The sequence below is a fragment of the Paramormyrops kingsleyae genome, chromosome 22 (assembly GCF_048594095.1).
Source record: "Paramormyrops kingsleyae isolate MSU_618 chromosome 22, PKINGS_0.4, whole genome shotgun sequence".
NCBI classification, from domain to species: Eukaryota; Metazoa; Chordata; class Actinopteri; order Osteoglossiformes; family Mormyridae; genus Paramormyrops; species Paramormyrops kingsleyae.
This window is the reverse complement of record NC_132818.1, coordinates 6,083,464-6,103,063: the sequence shown is the minus strand read 5'-3', so window position 1 is coordinate 6,103,063 and position 19,600 is coordinate 6,083,464. Positions and strand designations below refer to the sequence as shown.

At 45.4% G+C, this 19,600-nt stretch overlaps 2 protein-coding genes and 1 long non-coding RNA gene across 4 annotated transcripts; 2 read left to right on the top strand and 1 right to left on the bottom strand.

Annotated features, from left to right (window-relative positions):
• The first annotated feature begins 222 nt into the window (after nt 1-222).
• Nucleotides 223-1,914, top strand: LOC111843264 (myeloid-associated differentiation marker homolog). The gene has a single exon (XM_023810714.2). The coding sequence runs from the start codon at nt 727-729 to the stop codon at nt 1,573-1,575; it is 849 nt and encodes a 282-aa protein (XP_023666482.2). The 5' UTR covers nt 223-726; the 3' UTR covers nt 1,576-1,914.
• Nucleotides 1,915-4,682: 2,768 nt separating this feature from the next.
• Nucleotides 4,683-12,811, bottom strand: LOC111843277 (uncharacterized). Its single transcript, XR_011984736.1, has 5 exons — nt 12,523-12,811; nt 9,388-9,473; nt 9,052-9,138; nt 8,692-8,773; nt 4,683-6,300 (listed from the first exon to the last, which is right to left on the bottom strand). It is a non-coding gene; the product is annotated as an uncharacterized lncRNA (long non-coding RNA).
• LOC111843256 (somatostatin receptor type 5-like) lies at nt 8,583-18,368 on the top strand. Of its 2 annotated transcripts, none has more exons than XM_023810703.2 (4): nt 8,583-8,777; nt 9,348-9,580; nt 14,601-15,769; nt 17,128-18,368. In XM_023810703.2, the coding sequence occupies exons 3-4, from the start codon at nt 14,666-14,668 to the stop codon at nt 17,203-17,205; spliced, it is 1,182 nt and encodes a 393-aa protein (XP_023666471.2). In that variant the 5' UTR covers nt 8,583-8,777; nt 9,348-9,580; nt 14,601-14,665; the 3' UTR covers nt 17,206-18,368. The 2 variants fall into 2 exon arrangements, with proteins under 2 accessions (XP_023666471.2, XP_023666473.2); XM_023810705.2 differs by lacking the exon at nt 8,583-8,777 and having other exon boundaries at nt 9,093-9,580; nt 14,601-14,765; nt 14,859-15,769.
• The last annotated feature ends 1,232 nt before the right edge of the window (nt 18,369-19,600 follow it).

Genomic DNA, 19,600 nt, shown 5'->3' with positions numbered 1-19,600 from the left:
CACAAACACTGAGGATGTGCATGCCACATTGTTTGTTATTGTGCGTGTCCTGTGATCACAAACACTGAGGATGTGCATGCCACATTGTTTGTTATTGTGCGTGTCCTGTGATCACAAACACTGAGGATGTGCATGCCACATTGTTTGTTATTGTGCGTGTCCTGTGATCACAAGCAGTGAGGCTCTGTGTCTGAGATCAAAGTCCTGCACTCGCAGCACTTCTGTGATGTCACAAGGTTGTAGAATTCACTTATTTATATGCCGGGTTGCCTTTTCCGGAATGAATCTGATTGGCTGCTGTTGTGTGGGCTGTCAGTAACCACTCTAAATGTGAGCTCCACGCGTAAATACTGAGATAAGCATAGAGACCACACCTATTAGTACTCTGACCGTTGACACAGGGGATGTGGCTGTAAAGGCGAGACCGGCACACACAAGCACCTGTTCGCTCCATTGAGGGAAGCTAGCATTTGAAGGTGGTTGACATAATCTACACTTCTACACTACTTTGGATTGCTGCCTTCCTTTTGGAACAATCCTTCCTTTTACAGGGAGACAGATTTATTCAAAGAAGAGAAAGCTGAGTGAAAAACCACCTCAGAAAAGGTAAGATATTTTGTGAGGGCAAAAGACAAATTGAGAGAGGAAGGAACTTTATCAAAGAGGAAACAGAGTCATTCAGTGATAAGCATACAGCGCAAACCCAGGGAAAGCAGGAAGATTGCCATGGTTACTCTCGACGTGCGGTCGCTGACGGTCCCAGTGGGCATCGTGAGGGTCCTGGAGGTGGTCCTGTCCTGCATCTCCTTCAGCTTGGCAGCTGCGCAGGGCAACAGCAGCTCATCTTACTGGGCTTGGAGCATGTTCACCTGGTGCTTCTGCTTCGTGGTAACCCTACTCGTCCTCGTCCTGGAGTTCACTAGCCTGCACAGCAAGATGCCCATTTCCTGGGATGACTTCACCACCGCCTTCGCCATGCTGGCCACGCTGATGGTGTTAGCTGCCTCCATCATCTACCCCACCTTTTTTGCCTGCCCCAACTGCTCCAAGGCCATCGGTGCCACTGCCATCTCGTGTCTGTGCTTCATCATGTACGCCGTGGAGGTGGGGCTGACACGTGCCCGACCCGGTGAGGTCAGCGGCTTCTTGTCCACGGTGCCCGGCCTCATGAAGGTCCTGGAGGCCTTTGTGGCCTGCATCATCTTCATCTGCCTCAGCCCAGACCAGTACAACCGGTATGCTGGTCTGCAGTGGTGCGTGGCCGTCTACTGCCTCTGCTTCATCTTCGCCCTGATCATCATCCTCTTCACCATCTGTCGCCTCCTGTCACTGTTCCCCTTCCCCTTCGACAAGGTGCTGACGTGCTATAACGTTCTGGCTGTGCTCATGTACATGACAGCGGTGGTGATCTGGCCTCTCTATAGCTTCAAGAACAACCCCCGGCCAGCCGGCTGCCAGCACTGCCCCTGGGACTCACTAGTGGTGGTGTCTTTCATGACGTGCATCAACCTCATTGTCTACATTGTGGACACTGCCTATTCCGTGCGTCTGGTCTTCTTCGTCACCCCGTCTTAGGTTGTCAGGCATGGTGGGCCCTCGCACTGCACCCCTGAAGCTCGTGGAGTGCTCTACAAGCCTGAAGTGCATACCTGTCCTCAGGATAGAGGTTAACTCAAGCAGGTGCTCAAAACCTTGCAGTCAGACAGCCTTTTAGTAAGTCTCCTTTATGGGGTATGTTCATTTTGAATAAAGTGTAACTTTTTTTTTTATTTTCACCGATGATGCTAATGAATAGCTAATGCTTGTGTGAACATGCAAAAGTGTGTCTTTTCACTGTTTTTACCATCTTTGTTAAAGTGTACATGTACACCTATGGTATGCCTCTCTGAAGTTAATAAATCACCAACGAAACTATTTTCTAGAAACTTTTGCCTTGACGATCAGTTGTCCTGACCACCGGTTTGTAGTATGTCCCCAGCAAGACTTTGGCAATGTGCTTCAGACTGCTTGTTGTAATGATGTGAGATGGCTGAGTGCCGTAATGCTTGTAGAAGGGTCATTCATCCGAGGGGGAAATGATGATTGCAGGTGACCTCTGTGCTATGTCTCAGTGTTACGGATTAAGGATCTTTGTAGCTAAACATAATTCATATTGTCTCTTATACTGCTCACATTCTTCATGCTGTGAAAAACGTGAAATCGCGGTCATCAGACAGACATGAACGGAGTGGATTTCTGGGGCTGGGCTTCCTGCCTTATCTCTGTGCACAGTCATTTGTAGATGGGCGTGGTAGGTGCTGATGGTAATTTCCTGAACAAAATCCCCCTTAATCTCAGCCATTGGAAGAGAGGCACCGGCTTTTTATAAGGTATGACTGACTAGGCAAACATCAGGCTGGTAAGTAAAGTTTAAACGAGGGCTGAGCTGCACGGCGGAGGGCAGAGTTTCCTGGACTCCCGCAAGGCTTCTTGGAGAGAAAGTTTTTGCCAAACAAATGGTTGCGCTATTGTCAGGAAAATCCAGAATCCAGATTTGCCAAAAGTGAACCAATTCCACATGAGCTGAGAGAGCTGAGCCTCTGAACCTGATATAACCACAGGGCCAATAATAAAGAGACACATTCTGATCTAATGTTAACAGGAACTAAATCCCTGTCACTCTGTCATGGGGGGGACGGGGGGGGGGACACTGTCCCACCGTCTCGTCTCATCCTTCTGCCATTACTCCTTCCTTCTGCCATTATTAATTAACTTATTATGACGTTAATTTAAATTAATTCCTCCATCTGACATTTAGCCCTGATTGCGCCTAGTTGAAGTGGAATGTTTCTTAATTACTTTATGGGTGCAGTCTGATATTATGCGTGTTTTTCTCACAGGAAGGACATGCCTAATGCTGGTTAAGGCCATGATTTCCTACATGTTGGCAGCCCCAGAAGTAACCCTTAAGCAAGCAGGTCATACTTCCCAGAAAATAACCTTCTGTATGAGTGTGTGCAGATTTACATTAATCAGATCAGAAATGATACCGATACTGTCCAAGGAGCACTGCAGAGGTCTAAACTCCCGAGTCAGACTGGAGGTGAATTTAAAAGCAGCACCGTGAATGAATGCTTGCCTTTATTGGGGTACAAGGCTTAAGGTGTTAATGGGTGGAACTGCAATACACTGAAAATCATCTACTGCCTACTAAAACACTCTCTATGATATTTGTTTTGTTGACTCATACATGTGTCACTGCCACTTGATTGACGTTAGCATGATAACTCAAGGAGTACTTAATGGATCTTTTGCAGACACATTGCCTGGGTGAAGATTTGGACCTGATCATATTTTGAGGCCAACTGCTCCAAAACTGAAACACGGCTGCTTAGTGAAGGGAAGACTGACTGCAGATGACATTTGACCTTGTGAATGTGATGTCACACAGTATTTAATGGATCTTATTGCTACTTCAGAAAAACATTATATGGATGAAGATTTAAACCTGCTTTTATTTTGTGACAAATTGCCCCCAAAATTAAGCAGGAGCTTTTTCATATATTGTAGGCACACTGTATAGGTGAAGATCTGCAAATGATCGAATTTTCAGGCAAATTGCACCAAAAGTAAAGCAGCACTGCATAGTGATATTAAAGGGAAGGGCAGTGTCAAAGAATCTATTTTTACAGCAATAACTCAAAAAGTATTTGACAGATCCTTTTCAACCTTTGCAGATGCATTGTAAGGGTGAATATCTGGACCTGGTCAAATTTTGATACAATTTTGTACCAAAATTGAAGCAGCACTGCATAGTGATATCAAGGAGAAGGGCAGCCTCAGACACTTGATCTTGTCAGTATCAAAAATATTTGTTGGATCTTTCCAAAACTGTGCTGCCACACTGTGTGGGTTTTTGGACCTGTTCAGATCTTGAGGCAAATCGCATCAGAACAGATGCAATGTCATGTAGTAACAGCAAAGCAAAGTATGACTAGAGGAAATACTTGACCTTATGAACAGGATAACTCTATTCAATTTTATCACTCTATTTACTCTTTACAGCACTTCAAAGCAGCAGCACTAGGTGGCAGCAGAGGATGGAAGGGCAGGCTGCAGAATCCATTTTGTGAATCTGGAAGGATGGATATTTTCAGGAACTTTCTACAGGTCTTAAACTGTGGGGCATGAGATGATGAAACAATGTCCATGACAGCTTAGTCATTTCAAAACATCTCCTAAAGTCACCCCAGTATTTGCAGCAACCACCCAAATACACCCCACCTTGTTTGGTTAATCAATGCTTTACTGAGCTCTTGAACAAATTAAGTTAATTAATCAATCAAGCTGGTGGAGAAATGTAACAGATACATGGAATGGCTGAGGTGCCCCTGAGGAGAGGTTTGGGAACCAAAGTCCTGTTCATCTAGCCGTCCAACAAAACATCAGTAACTTTTTGGAGAACAAAACAATTTCTTTATTTTATTAAATTTTGAATTGTGTTACTGTTAATTTTCATATGTTCTAATGTTAAATTCCGTTTCTTCTTTGAGTTCAGCACAGCTGTGGGAAGGAAGCAAGTTCCTCAGCCCACTGGTGTGCGATAGGAGGCTTCTGTGCCTCCTTCCAGATCGGAGCTGGGTAAACAGTCTGTGGCTCGGGGGGGGGGGGCATTATCTTCAATAATGTCTTGTGCCCTTTTAAAGAATCACCTATGCCAGTGGTCTTTGATGGCGGCGAGCTGGGCATTGATGATGTATGGGGCACTTTTCACCTCCCACTCCAGGTCAGAGACAGAGCAACTCAGCACACCAATTGTAGCAGGTGGAGGAGTTGAGAGGGGCTGCAGACATGCTCCATCTTGGTTCCAGTAATCCGAGTGGGACTGTGCCTGCAGCCCCTGGGCTTCCTGAAGTCCACAATGCGCTTCTTAGTCTTCCTGGTGTTGATGGCCATGTTGTTTCTTAGCACAACATGCAGCCAGGTGTTGAGTCTCCTCCATGTTGGCCGTCTCATTGTTCCTGCTGATTAGGCTCGATACATGAATAGGCGTAGCTTCAGAGTTACGTGTCACGACTGGGACTCAGACATTCGGCTAAAGACACATTCATTGGCTCTCACGTTTCCAGTGCATCCATCCAGTAATTCCCGAAATTGTAGTGGTTGGGGGGTATGGGAGGGGACGGGATTGGACGGGGACGAGGGGGTAGCGGGCATGTCTGGGGATGCATTGCTTTCATTCCAACAGCATCTTTTCTAGTTTGATTTAATTATTTGACTATTTGCACAAGAAGAATATGAAATCTGATTGGTTGTACACAAAGAACAGTCTGTTCTTAGCAAATACAAATAATTTCACCCATTTGTTTCTTTCGGAAATGTTTCCATTGCCCCTGGACATCATATTATGTTTTTCCATACAACATAATTGGTTAAACTTTATCTTCCTTTTTTGCAGTGCACATAAGGACATCACAAAAAGCTTCACATGGAATATTTTAAAGTTTTTTAATGGCCCGACCTGGACAGATTAATCAAATAACACTCCAACATTTCCTTCCCGAACTTCCAGGCCAGGGGATGCCTACCAAATTATAATTTTTTTTAAACTCTAAACGCAGGGTTATTGAAAATTCATGCCATGGAGAGACAAATATTATCAAAAACGCTAGACTTGTGCTCATCTTGTGCAGGGTTTATTCCACCCCAGGCACAACTAACATGAGTGGCTGGAACATGGATGGATGGAATATTTCTACAGAAAACGTATTAATTACACAGTGATGTGTGTGATGCCTAATTAAAAGGTATGTTCCCAGCTGACGGTAGAATGTGATATGCTGTTCTGTTACATCTTAAACAACGGAACAATGGAATGGGTGCATAATTTCTATGTTTAAAAAAAAAAAATGTTCTAGGTGGATGAGTATGTTTGCGTTTTACTGCATATGCCAGTATTTACACACACACACACACACACACACACACACACACACACACACACACTGCCCTTATTTTCCCGGTGTTTTGTTAGCAAGAGACGACCTTTCCCCCACATTTCCAACTGGACGTGCCCTGAGGAGACACTCTCACTGATTTCTTTAACTTCTTCTGAAGCTCATTATTGTCGATGTCAGGGAAACAAACCTGACGAAGCTCAGCTGCTCCTTGGCGGCTCCCTCTTCTAGCTGCCTGTTGTCATGGTTTTCTGTCGCCTGCACCTACACTTTGTTCTCTGGCCAGTAGGATTCCAGAAGGGAGAATGAAAACCGACCCACCGTGATGGGTACACTGATCGGTCAATGAGACCCTCGGCTGGGCCTAGGTGGAGAAAGAGGGAAGCCTGGCGTTCGGAATGAATGAATGTTACATTTATGTAGCACTTTTCAAGACATGCAAATCACCTTATAGAAGCAATGGGGAGCCACTTCAACCACCACCCCTGTGTAGCCCCCACCTGGATGATGTGATGGCAGCCGTTCTGCAGCAGCATGCTCACCACACAGTAGCTAAGGTGGTGAAGGGGCAGGAGGGAATTCATCAGTTAGGTATAGGGAATGATTAGGAGGCCAGATTGATAGGGCCACAGTGGGCAATTTTAGCCTGGACAATTTTAGACAGGACTCTTTTGAAAAATGCCAGGGATCTTTTATGACCTCAGAGAGTCAGGACCTTGGTTTTACGTCTCATGCAAAGGACTGAATTTTTACAGCACGGTGTCCCTGTCTCACTGCACTGGGGCATCAGGATCCACACAGACCACAGGATAGACTAACCTGTTGGCCACAGTGTCCCCATCACTGCACTGGGGCATCAGGATCCACACAGACCACAGGATAGACTAACCTGTTGGCCACAGTGTCCCCATCACTGCACTGGGGCATCAGGATCCACAGAGACCACAGGATAGACTAACCTGTTGGCCACAGTGTCCCCATCACTGCACTGGGGCATCAGGATCCACACAGACCACAGGATAGACTAACCTGTTGGCCACAGTGTCCCCATCACTGCACTGGGGCATCAGGATCCACACAGACCACAGGATAGACTAACCTGTTGGCCACAGAGTCCCCATCACTGCACTGGGGCATCAGGATCCACAGAGACCACAGGATGGGCTAACATGTTGGCCACAGTGTCCTCGTCACTGCACTTGGGTATTGGGATCCACACAGAACAAAGGATGGGCTAGCCTGATGGCCACAGTGTCCCCGTCACTGCACTGGTGCATTGGGATCAGCACAGACCACAGGATAGACTAACCTGTTGGCCACACCAGCACCTCTTGTAGCAGCAACCCAGCTTTCCTAGTTGGTCTTCCATCCAAGTTCTGGCCTGGCCAAACCTTTGTGGTTTGCGGGTAGCGATTGCTAATTGTACACTGTCAGATAAAAGAGTAGCACTTTGTACTTTTCCTCATAGTCCCTTTCTGTGCCTTAAAAGGTACATTTACCACTAAGGCTACACATTGCTACAGTGTAGCCTTTTACCAGGAATCAGAATCGCCAAGGAGAGAAACGCTAATGCTAATGCTTGTGTTGCAGTATCACCTGCACTTTTTTCAAAATGTGTCACTTTGGTGAACCTTTCAGTCCAGCAAAAAGTGAAATCTACAATCCTCAATCCCAATCCTCTGGCCGTTCCCCCACCATCGTGGAGCCCAGTATATGGGGCTGGGTGCATCCACAAGGTCTGGCAGCCTCTTCACCTGACTGCAGCTGGGGCAGGTCATGTTGTGACAACAGTGTGAGAGCCAAACTGTCATATAACTCGCTCTGCCTCTTTATTCTTTCTCCTCCTTCTGTTTCTGTTTCAGTTTGACGGATCCTCTCCGCTTTCCTGTTCTATAATCGGTTGCATTAGGAGATTATGGCCACAAGAGGGAGACAATGGGTCGGTATTGTGAGAACGTTGGGAAAACGGAACCCATTCTACTCACCACGAACAATGTATTGTCAGTTTCATATTCTATTGTTTCATGTCATTAATTATCAAGTGCAATTGATCGAAATGGCAAGTTTTCCACAGGATGCAGACTGAGGCTGGGGTTTGAGCATTAATGGAGGATGTAATCTAATATTTGTTGCCTGGATAAAACTGCAGTTACCATTCAATTGAGAGCAACGACAGGATGGTCAGGCATTAAAAACACCCCAGACAGAAGATTGTATTCTCCAGTGTGTAATGATCTGTTAAACAGAGGCGAGTTAAAGTTAAACTTTACAACTCTACTATGCTGTAACTGCAAATGTCCTGATTTTGCATTATTTTTGGAAAGCTGAGAATGTCTCAATTTCAAATGCTGACGTGTGCAAATTTACACGGCTCCGTTGCTTTGCTCTGTTCTATTACTTGTGCATAACGCACGAATGATTTCGACTGGTTGCTGGCAAACAGACATCAGTGCGCGCTGCGTAAATGCTTATTGTCTCCTTTATGTGTTCCCGTATCAGTGCCATTCACTCGGCAGCGAAGTGTGCTGTGGTGTCTGGGTCACACTGGCTCGCACGTCCAACTGCTTTTCATCTAGCACTGTCCAGCAGTTTGACATTTCCTACCTGCCCGGTCAACTCATACTTACCTTTTCCCCACTGGCTGCAGGGCATATTGGCTTAATGGCTCAAAAAGTGAACCTCGAGGCAAACCTGCGTGTGTCACAGTTGTATATTTAGAAGAGAGGAAGCAGCAAAGTCACCCCCATACACTCACCTGAAACTCATACAGGCACGGTGTGGGTGTTACTCATCTAGACCGAGAACTCTCTCGTTCTCTCTGCTCACCTTTCCTCCATCTGGGTAAGTAAAGCAAGAACGGGGTTCAGAATTAAGTAGAACTCGCTTCCTGAGAATTATCTAGCTTCTTCCTTTAAAAATGCCCCCTACGCAACTCGTCAAAGGGGTCTGTTTCCTCACACAACTGAAATGTTACACTTGTGGGTTTAGTTTGGCGCACATATCGTAGTAATAACACACAGGTACTTCAAGAATTTCCGAATAGAAATAATACTGTTTACTGAAAAAACTTTGCAAAAAATAATCCCATTCCGCATAAAAAAATTATGATATTTACTTCGGCCCTCCAGTTCCTTCGAGTTTCTGCAACAAGTCAGTTCGTGATGTATGGACCTCCTGACGTTCAATAAAGAATCAGTGAAACCTGCACGGAAATAGCATGACGTGAGCAGCTCGGTGTCATGTGTTTTTCTGCATGTTAAATACCAAGGCAAGGGTCGGGCTCCACTCCAAAACGCCCGGCTGGAGCTAAACATTTCAGTACACTAAGGAAAGTCCTTATAGGCAGCCACTCATAAAATCTGCGGTGCATATTGTACTTTTAAAAACAGCATGGTCTCTGTCATGTAATAGGGTGTCTAAAACAACGGGAGGCATCGTAGTATATACGCACATCCAAATGGAATATAGAAAATGAGAGGAACGACGGCATGGCGGGGTACTTCGGGGGTCGGTGAGAGTCACTCCCGAGACTCTGGACTGGAAAGAAAGTGAAGCGAAGTGCGTAAGACAGTATGGAGAGACACGGCGCGCCAGTATCCTGCTGACAACACAGAGTACCATGGACAGCGTTTAAAAACGTAAAGGTATGTACCCCCCTTTCATACATACGTATTAGAACAGACACTGCTTTGGAAATATTTGAATATTTCACATTTAAATATTTGATTTGTAGATAGTTTGGGTTTTCAGTTTGATGCTTGAATTTCAATAAAATACTCAGGTTACTTAAGTTACTTAAAATGTATTTCTCTTTATGTTATGAACGACTGAACATTATTTCAAAGCCATTGCCTTTTTCTGCACCCAATTCTCTTTGTATCTGATTTTCACGGTAGTTTCTGTATCGTAACAACCTCTCCCATGCCCTCGATGCCAACGTTACTATGCAAGAGGCAGCGCATGGTAAACGTCCCGTTTAGCGACAGACGCTTTAACAAGCGGCCCAGTGACAGGTCTGCCGTCTTAACTTAACACCATGACAGTGGTGCGCTCCGAGTTCGTGTCGGCTGGAGGAATGTCCTCTGTCCAGTTTATAGACCTGAATGACTCGCGTGCCAGTTCATAGGCTGTAGATGTTCCTCTAGACTGTCTAGAGCGTCTTTTCCTCAGACGGTGTAGCCCAGACGAACTTCTCGCCGCCGACGCAATGCCCTTATGTTCTTATATATGGATATTATCTGAACGCCATGAATGTAATGAATCAATTATGTAACATAATGAACCAATTAATGTGCTTCATTTATCTTCCACCTTGCGAGACCGGCTCCGGTGTTATGCCGAAAAAGGCATCCCTGCCGTAGAATGCATATCTGTCTCTAAATGACCGATTGATCGCTGATCTGAAACGAGTTGAGCTACTTTGTCGAGTTAGGCTACCGTAGTGCTAATCGATAGCCCTAACCTAACTCTTACCCTAATCCCCAAAAAAACCCGTAAAACCCTATCCCCCGAAACCCTAACCCCCAAAACACCCCTAAAACCCTAACCCTAACCCCCCAAAAACCCTAACCCCCAAAACACCCCTAAAACCCTAACCCCCCCCCCCCCCCAAAAAAACCTAAAAGCTCAACTCGTCAGAACACCGGCATGCATTCTACGGCAGGGATGCCCTTTTTCGGCATAACACCTGACCACTGCGAGCCTGCGTAGGACAAACCGGTGCACTGTCAGAAAAAAAGGTATAGCCCTGGTACACCCCCCCCCCCCCCCCTCCAAGGTATAAACAACAATAATTTACCCCCAATGGTACAAAAATGCTCCTCAGAGTCCATTTCTGTACCATAAAATGTACATTTACCTACAGCTAGGGTACAATTGGCAGACCCTTGAGGGTACAGCCCCAGTGAAAAGTAATTGTACCTGAAAGGCACAAATTGGTACTTTTTCTGACAGTCTATAGAAAATGGATGGATGGATGGATGGATGAATGAATGGATGGTTTTATCCTCCAAAATACGACGTTGCTCAAGACCGGTTATTAGAACAGATAAAGCTTGCAGTCCTTAGCTGCGGTTCCGTGACATCCTCACTTACTACCGGGAACGGCTTTGCCGCGCCTTTCATAAACTTCGCTCCGTCAAAGGCATTGAATATGTGTCACAGTGTCCGCCTTCCTCCAGTGCCGTACCCAAAGCTTCAGTATTTCGGTAAAGAGCGCGGGTTTGGTTTCAGTATTGGTAGGGACTAAATTAGCCTGGAACCCCGACACACGGGGCTCCCACAATATTGGGTGGGGGGCATGTCCCTACTGTCCATACCCAGATATTGGCAGCATTTCAATTAAATGTATTTAAAATATGTATTTAATTACTTTTTGAATCTTTTGTAATTTGTATTTTTTTTGGACTGAAAAAGCAACTTGTAATATGCAACAACATACTTTATTGTTTTTAATGTAGGCTATTTGAATTATTTAAAATACTTAATAAAAATGTGATTGATTTATTTATTTTATTTTCGGGGCCCAGCCTTCCCGTTATTCTCGTTTTTCTATTGACCCAAGTAAAGACGCTGCTTTAGTGCTCAGTGCAAATTGCCTTAATGTAAAGTATGTAGTAAAATATAGCCTACCATCAGATTTCACCGAATGTAATTATAGGACAGAAAAATACAGCAATTAGCAAACAGCAGCGCTGTTCTCAGGAGTATTCTAGTGGCGTCCTACTTAATTAAACAGGTTTGCTTAGGCAGCGGCATCTTGTGGCTTGTCATATATGGAAGCCTTCATTAGCGATAAATCCGGTTAGCTACTTTGGTTCCTAAGGACAAAGTTAATTTATGTCTGCTAAACGTAGGAGTTTTTATAGCGCCGAGTCTGTGTAAAAGGGAAAACCAACCAGTGAACTTGACGTTTCATATCGCGATATCAGCCCAACCTCAATTCGCTGCTGCAATCGCAGCCTGTTGAACTCCTATTACGTTACTCATGTTACAAAAGTCAATTTCACTTCATATTATAATACATGTAAATCATAAAAGTTTTATTTTATTTAAAGCTTGGGCAAGCTGTTTATTTTGAAAATATAACACATTGCTAAGAATATGTAACCTTTCACGTATTCTTCGAGTACGTTACTACTATAGGCTACATGTATTTTTTATTTTCAAATTACAAATCACTTGTATTTTAATTAAATTAAGTACATTTCCTTGCACCAGTATTTTGTATTTTATTTTGTTACATTTGTTGAGTATTTATAATTTGTAACTAGATATTTTTTGATGTCTTTGTGTCCATCTCTGGTCAAATCCAAACTTCTTTCTAACGGAGCGCTCCGGTGCTCGGTGCTTTAACAAAACGTTTTTTTAAATAATTAATTGACCCCCCCCCCACCCACACACACACACACACACACACACACACACACACACACACACACACACACACACACACACACACTTTAAAATATAAAAATGTTAAACATTTCACTTTTTAATGGAAATGCTTTCGCCCTGCGGTCTGAGTTTAACACAAGTTAAACACACTTTGTTTTCAAACAGTTTCTGCGCATTCATGTCTACTCACAATAAAGGCGATGACGCCATCCGCTTGTTTTGAGTCTCGGTTCAGTGAAAATTATTTTTGCAACAGAAAAGAGAGGGCCTCGTTTGCTGACTGTTTTGGCCGAAGGTCAGGATATACTTTACACTCTACGGATCTGTGAAACTGAAATCCTTTAGTAAAGCTTTAAAGAGTTTGTTTTTTAAAATGCTTTTTATGCTTTCATCGAATTTAATTTAAGCCTAATGCCGCGTTTATCAGTACCGGTGCAGTATCATTGTTTATGATAAGTCTAATAGTCTGCTATCATCAATAGACTTGCAAGAAAGAACTGACCTTCACGCTGCATTAAAATCTGGGAGTTCGGCACACCAAGGGTTAATGCTCACATGGGCTGCCAGGAAAATAGTTTCAGATTAACAACTTGGTGTTTTTGTGTTGTGGTTCAATAGTTCTTTATAGAGTAAGAACATTTTGAAATTGAAGTTCAAAATCGTTGTATTGCAATTAAAAGCTAAAGAAGGCATTGCAGAATTGTATAAATAATGCAGATATATCAATTATTCAGCAAACAAACATGGAAATGAAACGTTATACATTAAATACACAGTGAATGCAGTTAAAGTCTCTCTGGCTGCCTTGTAAGTGGTGCAGGGAGTCTCTCTCTTGCATATATCCATAACTGAATGCCCATGGGTGCTGTGGTATGTACAGCCTCATGTTTTGGTCTTTTCCCTGGAAAAAGGCAGCACAGAAACTGGGCCGTCAAACAGGAGCAGATGTTAGCGAAGGCCTGCAGCATGGCTCTTCTCCCTCCATAGGCTCCCTCCGAGGCCCGTCCTGGCCTGTGCTCTCCTGTCCTGCTTTTAGTTAAAGTAGGGGCCTTAATAAGTTAAACATTCCTAAATATGGGGATGGAGTTGGGGGGGGGGGGGGGGGGGGATTGTCTTCTCCAGTGTTTGAGTGTTAAATTACATATGGGGGAGGGGGGGTCCCATTGCCTCAAAATTCCACTGCGTGATAAACGGGGCACTCGAAGTTTAAGTGCTTTCCGCAGAGCTGTCCTTAGTAAATGCTTTACATAAGAAATGTGATTTTGTGCTCATCAAACTGTAAAATTAAGATACATTGTGTTTGAGGATCTTTATCTGCTCTGCAGTCGTACCCTTTAGGAAAAGATATTAAGAACATGAATAATGCATGAGCTCCTGACATTATGAGGAATGAGTGGGAAGTGTCATAAAATGCAGTGCTGCTGTCGTTGGTTTACATCTCTGCTATTTTGAGCTGTTTGTAAACCATTCAAGGGGACCAAAGTGGATTTGGAAAACATGAGATGTGGAAAGATTGGGAAGTTGTTCTGCAAGAACAGGCCAAAGAAGGTAAAAGTGCAGTGATTAAATCAGAATCAATATTCTTGCTGGATCGGTGTTAGCACCCCTGATTGGAGCATACCTTTCCGTATTAACACCAGGCCACAAATGGAAACTCCAGTGGTACCAGAAAACATTACAGCATAGAAACATTGTGCGGCACAGGGCTGTGCTTATTCCCACCACTGACCCATTCCTGTTATTTTTCTGCTCCCAGTGAACCCAGTTGTGCTGACCAGACGCTCTGATCCCGGCGTTGTCTAAAAGCCAAAGTTCAAACAGCTGCAAACGCGAGCGACCGGAGACAAACACAAATCTGCCCACTTCAGCAGACTCTCGTTAACGCGATGCTGCCTCCTGTGATCTCGCCAAGAAGAATTCCGTCTCCCGTACCAGTTTATGACAATCAGTTTAATAAGACCTATCATAGGTGGCATTTCTCTATGATTATTTCAGCCTCTTTTGTCATAAACCAAAATTGGTTTGGAAAACAATGGAAAGAGCAATGTGATCTGCATGTTTTATCTGTGTCTGGTCTCCTTTAAACACCTAGAGATAAAAAGTGATTTTGTCAATGAATGTGTATGCTGCAGTTTCATTCAAATATGTCTTCTAGGTTTGTATGCTTTAAAAAAGTTTTTTCCTGGATTATCTGAGTATGTTATAGAGCCTTGTGTTGTATTGCTTTGTGATACTGCTATCTAAAGAATATTCTATTTGCATTTTCAGCTGTGTTTTCTCTCACAAACTCTGCCCCCCAAATCCTCGGACATCCTACTTCCAAGCCAGACCCCATGACCAACAGATCCATAGCGAAGATGACATCAGTGGAGCCTCCCTCTATCACTGGTGGCTTCAACCATTCTGCTGGCTCTATGGGGAATAACTCACTGGGTAATTACACTAGCTTTCAGGGAGAGAGTAACATCGTAGTGTCAATGATCTCGCTGACTGTGTTTGTCGTTGGCTTGCTGGGGAATATGCTAGCCATCTACGTCGTCCTGCGCTATGCCAAGATGAAAACCGTCACCAACTTGTACATCCTCAACCTCTCGGTGGCTGACGAGCTCTACATCCTTGGACTGCCTTTCCTCACCACCCAGAATGTTCTGTCCTACTGGCCCTTCGGGTCTTTCCTGTGCCGCGTGGTCATGACAACTGACTCCATCAACCAGTTTACGGGCATCTTCTCTCTGACAGTGATGAGCATTGACCGCTACCTTGCGGTGGTTCACCCCATCAGGAGTGCAAATTGGCGACGCCCACAGATAGCTAAGGTTATCAACGGCTTGGTGTGGCTGCTGTCCATCTTTGTGGTACTTCCTGTTATCATCTACGCTGATGTCCAGGAAGACTTCAACACCTGTAATATAAGCTGGCCAGAGCCTCACAATTTGTGGTCAACTGCATTCATCCTCTACACAGCCATCCTGGGCTTCCTTGGCCCCCTGCTGGTCATCAGCTTTTGCTACCTCCTCATCATCATTAAGGTCAGGTCTGTGGGGGCTCGCGCCGGGCTGACCAGCAGACGCAGGTCCGAACGCAAGGTGACACGCATGGTAGTGATCATGGTGCTGGTGTTTCTGCTCTGCTGGATGCCCTTCTACGTCACCAACATGGTCAACCTTGTTATCATTCTGCCTGGGAACAGTTTCACAGCGGGTCTATACTTCTTCACCGTGATCCTGACCTACGTCAACAGCTGCGCCAACCCCGTGCTGTACGGCTTCCTCTCTGACAACTTTAAGCAGAGCTTCCTCAAGGTCCTCTGCGTGCACAAGATAGCTGGGGTTCAGCACAACAACCCAGGGAGACCCCATCTGCAAAGGGCCAACGCCAACAACTCCTTGGTGCTCCTGAACAGCAACGGATTCAATGGACATCATCAGAATTCCCAGGTACCTTGTTGACAATACTATAGTAAAGCCAGTTGTCCAGCCTCACAGTAAAGCACTGAAGATGATGAATGTGATTGGCTAGTGGTCGGATGATATGAATGTGATTGGGTAGTGGTAGGATGATGGATAATAGATACCCAGCAGTGAAGTGTTAACCTAAAAAGCTGTAGTTATACCTACCTGCATGAATGTCTGCTTAATCTTCATGGCTGATGGTCTTTTGTGTCAAAATCAGGAGATGTTATCTTAAGAGGTTATCGTTTGAAAATGCTACCGCTCTACTCTGCCCATCACCAGCCTTGTGTTTTGATTCTTTCTTGCCGTATACAGAGTTGTCTTGAAGGACACGAGAGGGAGGATAGGGGATGTTCCTCTGTACATTCCTTGCTCCTTGCTATACTTTGATCTGAACAATGACCCTCATGCCACTCGGGCAATCACTGGATCTGCAATCACTGGATCTAGAATAGAGTGTTTTGCAGTGGTGCTTTCTGGAGTGTTAACTCAGGGCAGCTGAAGGCATCCAGCTGAGACACAGCACTTTTCATGGAGACACAGGGGGTTTCATAGAGACAAACTCGTTTGAGTTATAAACACATACATCTCATAAATACTCCTAGAAAGGAATGCAAACGGACCGCATAGCCACCTGACAGTTATAAATTGTTGAGGTGTCTAGTTCAGATACAGGTTGACACATATCTGTAGGTCCTGCATTCCTTTGGGTGTCGCATCCAAAGATCACACCTCCTGTATGTCCCATGTCAGTCCACTTCAGTCTCCATGTCCATGTGTTAAAGCTGTAATTTTTTCTCCAAAGGATGGCATTGTGGTCGTTGGTATCCTAAGATGAACGGTAATGTTATGTAGCTTTGAGGCAGCACCTCTGTGTTCATGTTGACGGGGTTTTGGTTGCTGTTCAGCGCTGGAACAGACGTTGATATTCGGTGACTGATTGCTGGACGTGTTTATGAGCGTAGTGACACTTACCCTCTCTGGATTGATTTGCACAAACTGGGTAAAACGACTTCCCTGTCCTTCGTTGCTAAATCAATCTGCAGTTATGGATGAGAGATGTGACCTCGTCTGGGCTAAAATTGATCCTGTCCGATTATGCTTTATACTGAGCAAGTACAGAGTTCAGAGGTTACATTTGCCTCTGTAATCTCTGTAATCTGCGGCAGGTAAGTAAGAAATGTGTCCAGGAATTTCAGCAGAGTTATACTGCCAGTATCTACATCGTAATCTTATAATACACAGGGCAGCCCTAACATTTCAGTAGCTTAATACTAATACTTAAAAAAAAGACTGAAAGCAGCTTATGAGCTGATGCGTGTTTTATTTTTATTTTTTTGCAGGGCATCCAGATGGAGACGTGCTTTAATGCGAAAACAGAGCCCCTGTCTCTGCAAGTGGCAGAAAAGCACACACTGTAGAAGCTGAACTGCTGGCTGGACTCTACACAATCACTAACGGTGAACTCTGACCCTTTGAAGTGACAGAAGGACAAATCCGAAGGGGCCAAAGAGTGAAGAAAACCAGCCGAAGACTCTAATCAATGAGCACAGGGTCTCCTGTCGCTAACCAATGAGCACAGGGTCTCCTGTCGCTAACCAATGAGCACAGGGTCTCCTGTCGCTAACCAATGAGCACAGGGTCTCTTGCCGCTAACCAATGAGCACAGAGTCTCCTGCAGTCCCTGTCATCATCAGCTTCTCATTTTGTGAGATATGCCAGGATATGTTGTTATGTTATTACGGTCTTTTGGTTGGTAATTGCTCGCTGTCTCCTGTGAGGGCTATCATGCCACGATCTAACAGGATCTTTTTTAAACCTCTGGTGTAAAAGCTTTGCTTTGCTTATGACGTGTGATGTCATATCCCGGTATCTGAACTGGAGGGACACTTTCCCCAGCTTCTGTCTCCCCGTCAAGCCAAGCAGAAGATCATTGAGAAAGGTCTCCAAGGTCACTCCCAAAATGAGGACAGGGAACTGCACGGAGCATGGACCATGGCGAAGCCCCATTCCAAGCAAAAGTGCCACTTTGAGTCTATTCCTGCAGTCTTGGAGGAGAAGCCCTGTTACTTTTTCTCCAATAAACATGCATGCTGATGCAGGGCACATGCCAGCCTCTAGGGGCAGCAGGTAGCCATCGTTGGGGAGGACCTTTTGGATGGCTGGACCGGCTCTGCTGCTGGACACCGTAAGCTGCCTGAGCCTCACCCTTCCCTCTTCCTATTCCCCGATCCTCTGCCTGCAAACATCTGCACAGGACAGGGTAGAGCTTCCTGCTTTTCCACACGGCTTTCACCTCGTGCTCTAATAGTATTTTTTGTTAGGAGACTTTGTTGAACTTTTATTGATGCCTAATAACTTAGGACCTTGGAAGTCTGGGTTTATGGAGCACCTGCTGTCCTGGGACTTGCTGTACGTCTCAGACTGAGCTGCTGCCACAGTGTATAATGTCTCTCTGTGACCTGCTTTTGTTGCAATGTTACTACTGTGAACAAAATATGTTACTGAATTTTATATTATATAATCACTAATAACCAGTAAGCTATTGTATGCTTCAGTGTAAATAAAATCTCCCCAGAGGCCACCTGTGAGGTAAAACCTGGTTTAGTTTTCTTTCTCTGAGGCAAACATAAACAAGCCATCTAGCGCGTGATGGTGAACCTGGGTCTAGGTACATGGCTGTGTGGGCTGTGTGGGCTGTGGAGACCTTGGGGACACCCCCCAGCTGGAGGTGACATTACACAGCCGTGCCCGGTCACATGACCGCCAGCATCAGCTCCAAAAGGCACGAACATAAAGTAGCAGTTTGTTCAGGTTTTCTGATCCATCAGACGCAAGCAGGCGGTTGTTTGTGTTTGTTCTTGTCTGGAAACTGCCCCTGATCCACCCTCCCCATGTTGCCCCCATGTGTCATATTTACTGGCAGCTGTCTGCACGTGACATGGTCCCACTGGGATCTGGGTGTAAACGTTGGCCTCCGTGGTTCTGCCTGCTGGTCCTCTTGTTTGTTGTTTCTCCAGATCAAGGGAGTGGATGTTGTGGGCGTGACTTCTCAGTGGGCGGGGCTAACATGTAGGCGTGTTTTCTTGGTGGGTGTGGCTAATATGTGGGCGTGGCTTTCCAGTGGCCACAGCTGCTCTGTGGGTGTCGGCCCTGTGTGGGTTGGGTTGCTCTCTTCCCTTTTCTTCCCTCAGATCCACGTTCTCAGGGGTCAAAAACTTCATGGCCAACAAAAACCACACAAATCACCGTGGAGGAAGGGAATGGTCCGTAAACGCTGAAGTGTTTATCATACGCCCGGGGGACGGGGGCGCTGTACGGGGAATGTGTCAGGCGTGCACTTTTCCTGAGAACGGCCAGTTAGCGGCCGTTAGCCTTCTGCTCAAATGCTGCCTGGACAGCAGCCGTGAAGAGCAGCAGAGCACAGCCTGGGGGCCGCAGGGATCCCAGCGGCACTGATGAGCTTCACGTGACCAGAGGGAAGGAAGCCAAGGCTTTGTGCAACATTTCAGTTTCTGATTATCATGCTATGGGGTTCTGCCCAGAGGCGCTAAGGGGGGTGTGTGCAGACTCCCTTTCCTGGAAAGTTGTGGACACTTAGCTCTCAACGGCGCCCCTGCATCAGCTTTGCTGGCTGCGCCCGATGTGAGGGAGTTCAGCCTGTCGTGGAAGCAGGATTATTCAGGACTAGTCTGATAACTGCTGTCATGTAATACTCAGACGCCCATTTAAAGCTCCCCCCCCCCCACCTTCCCGACGCTTGAATGTTGCGTTTCAGGTAGGGGGTGGGGTGGGGGGTGCGAGGAGGTGCACTGT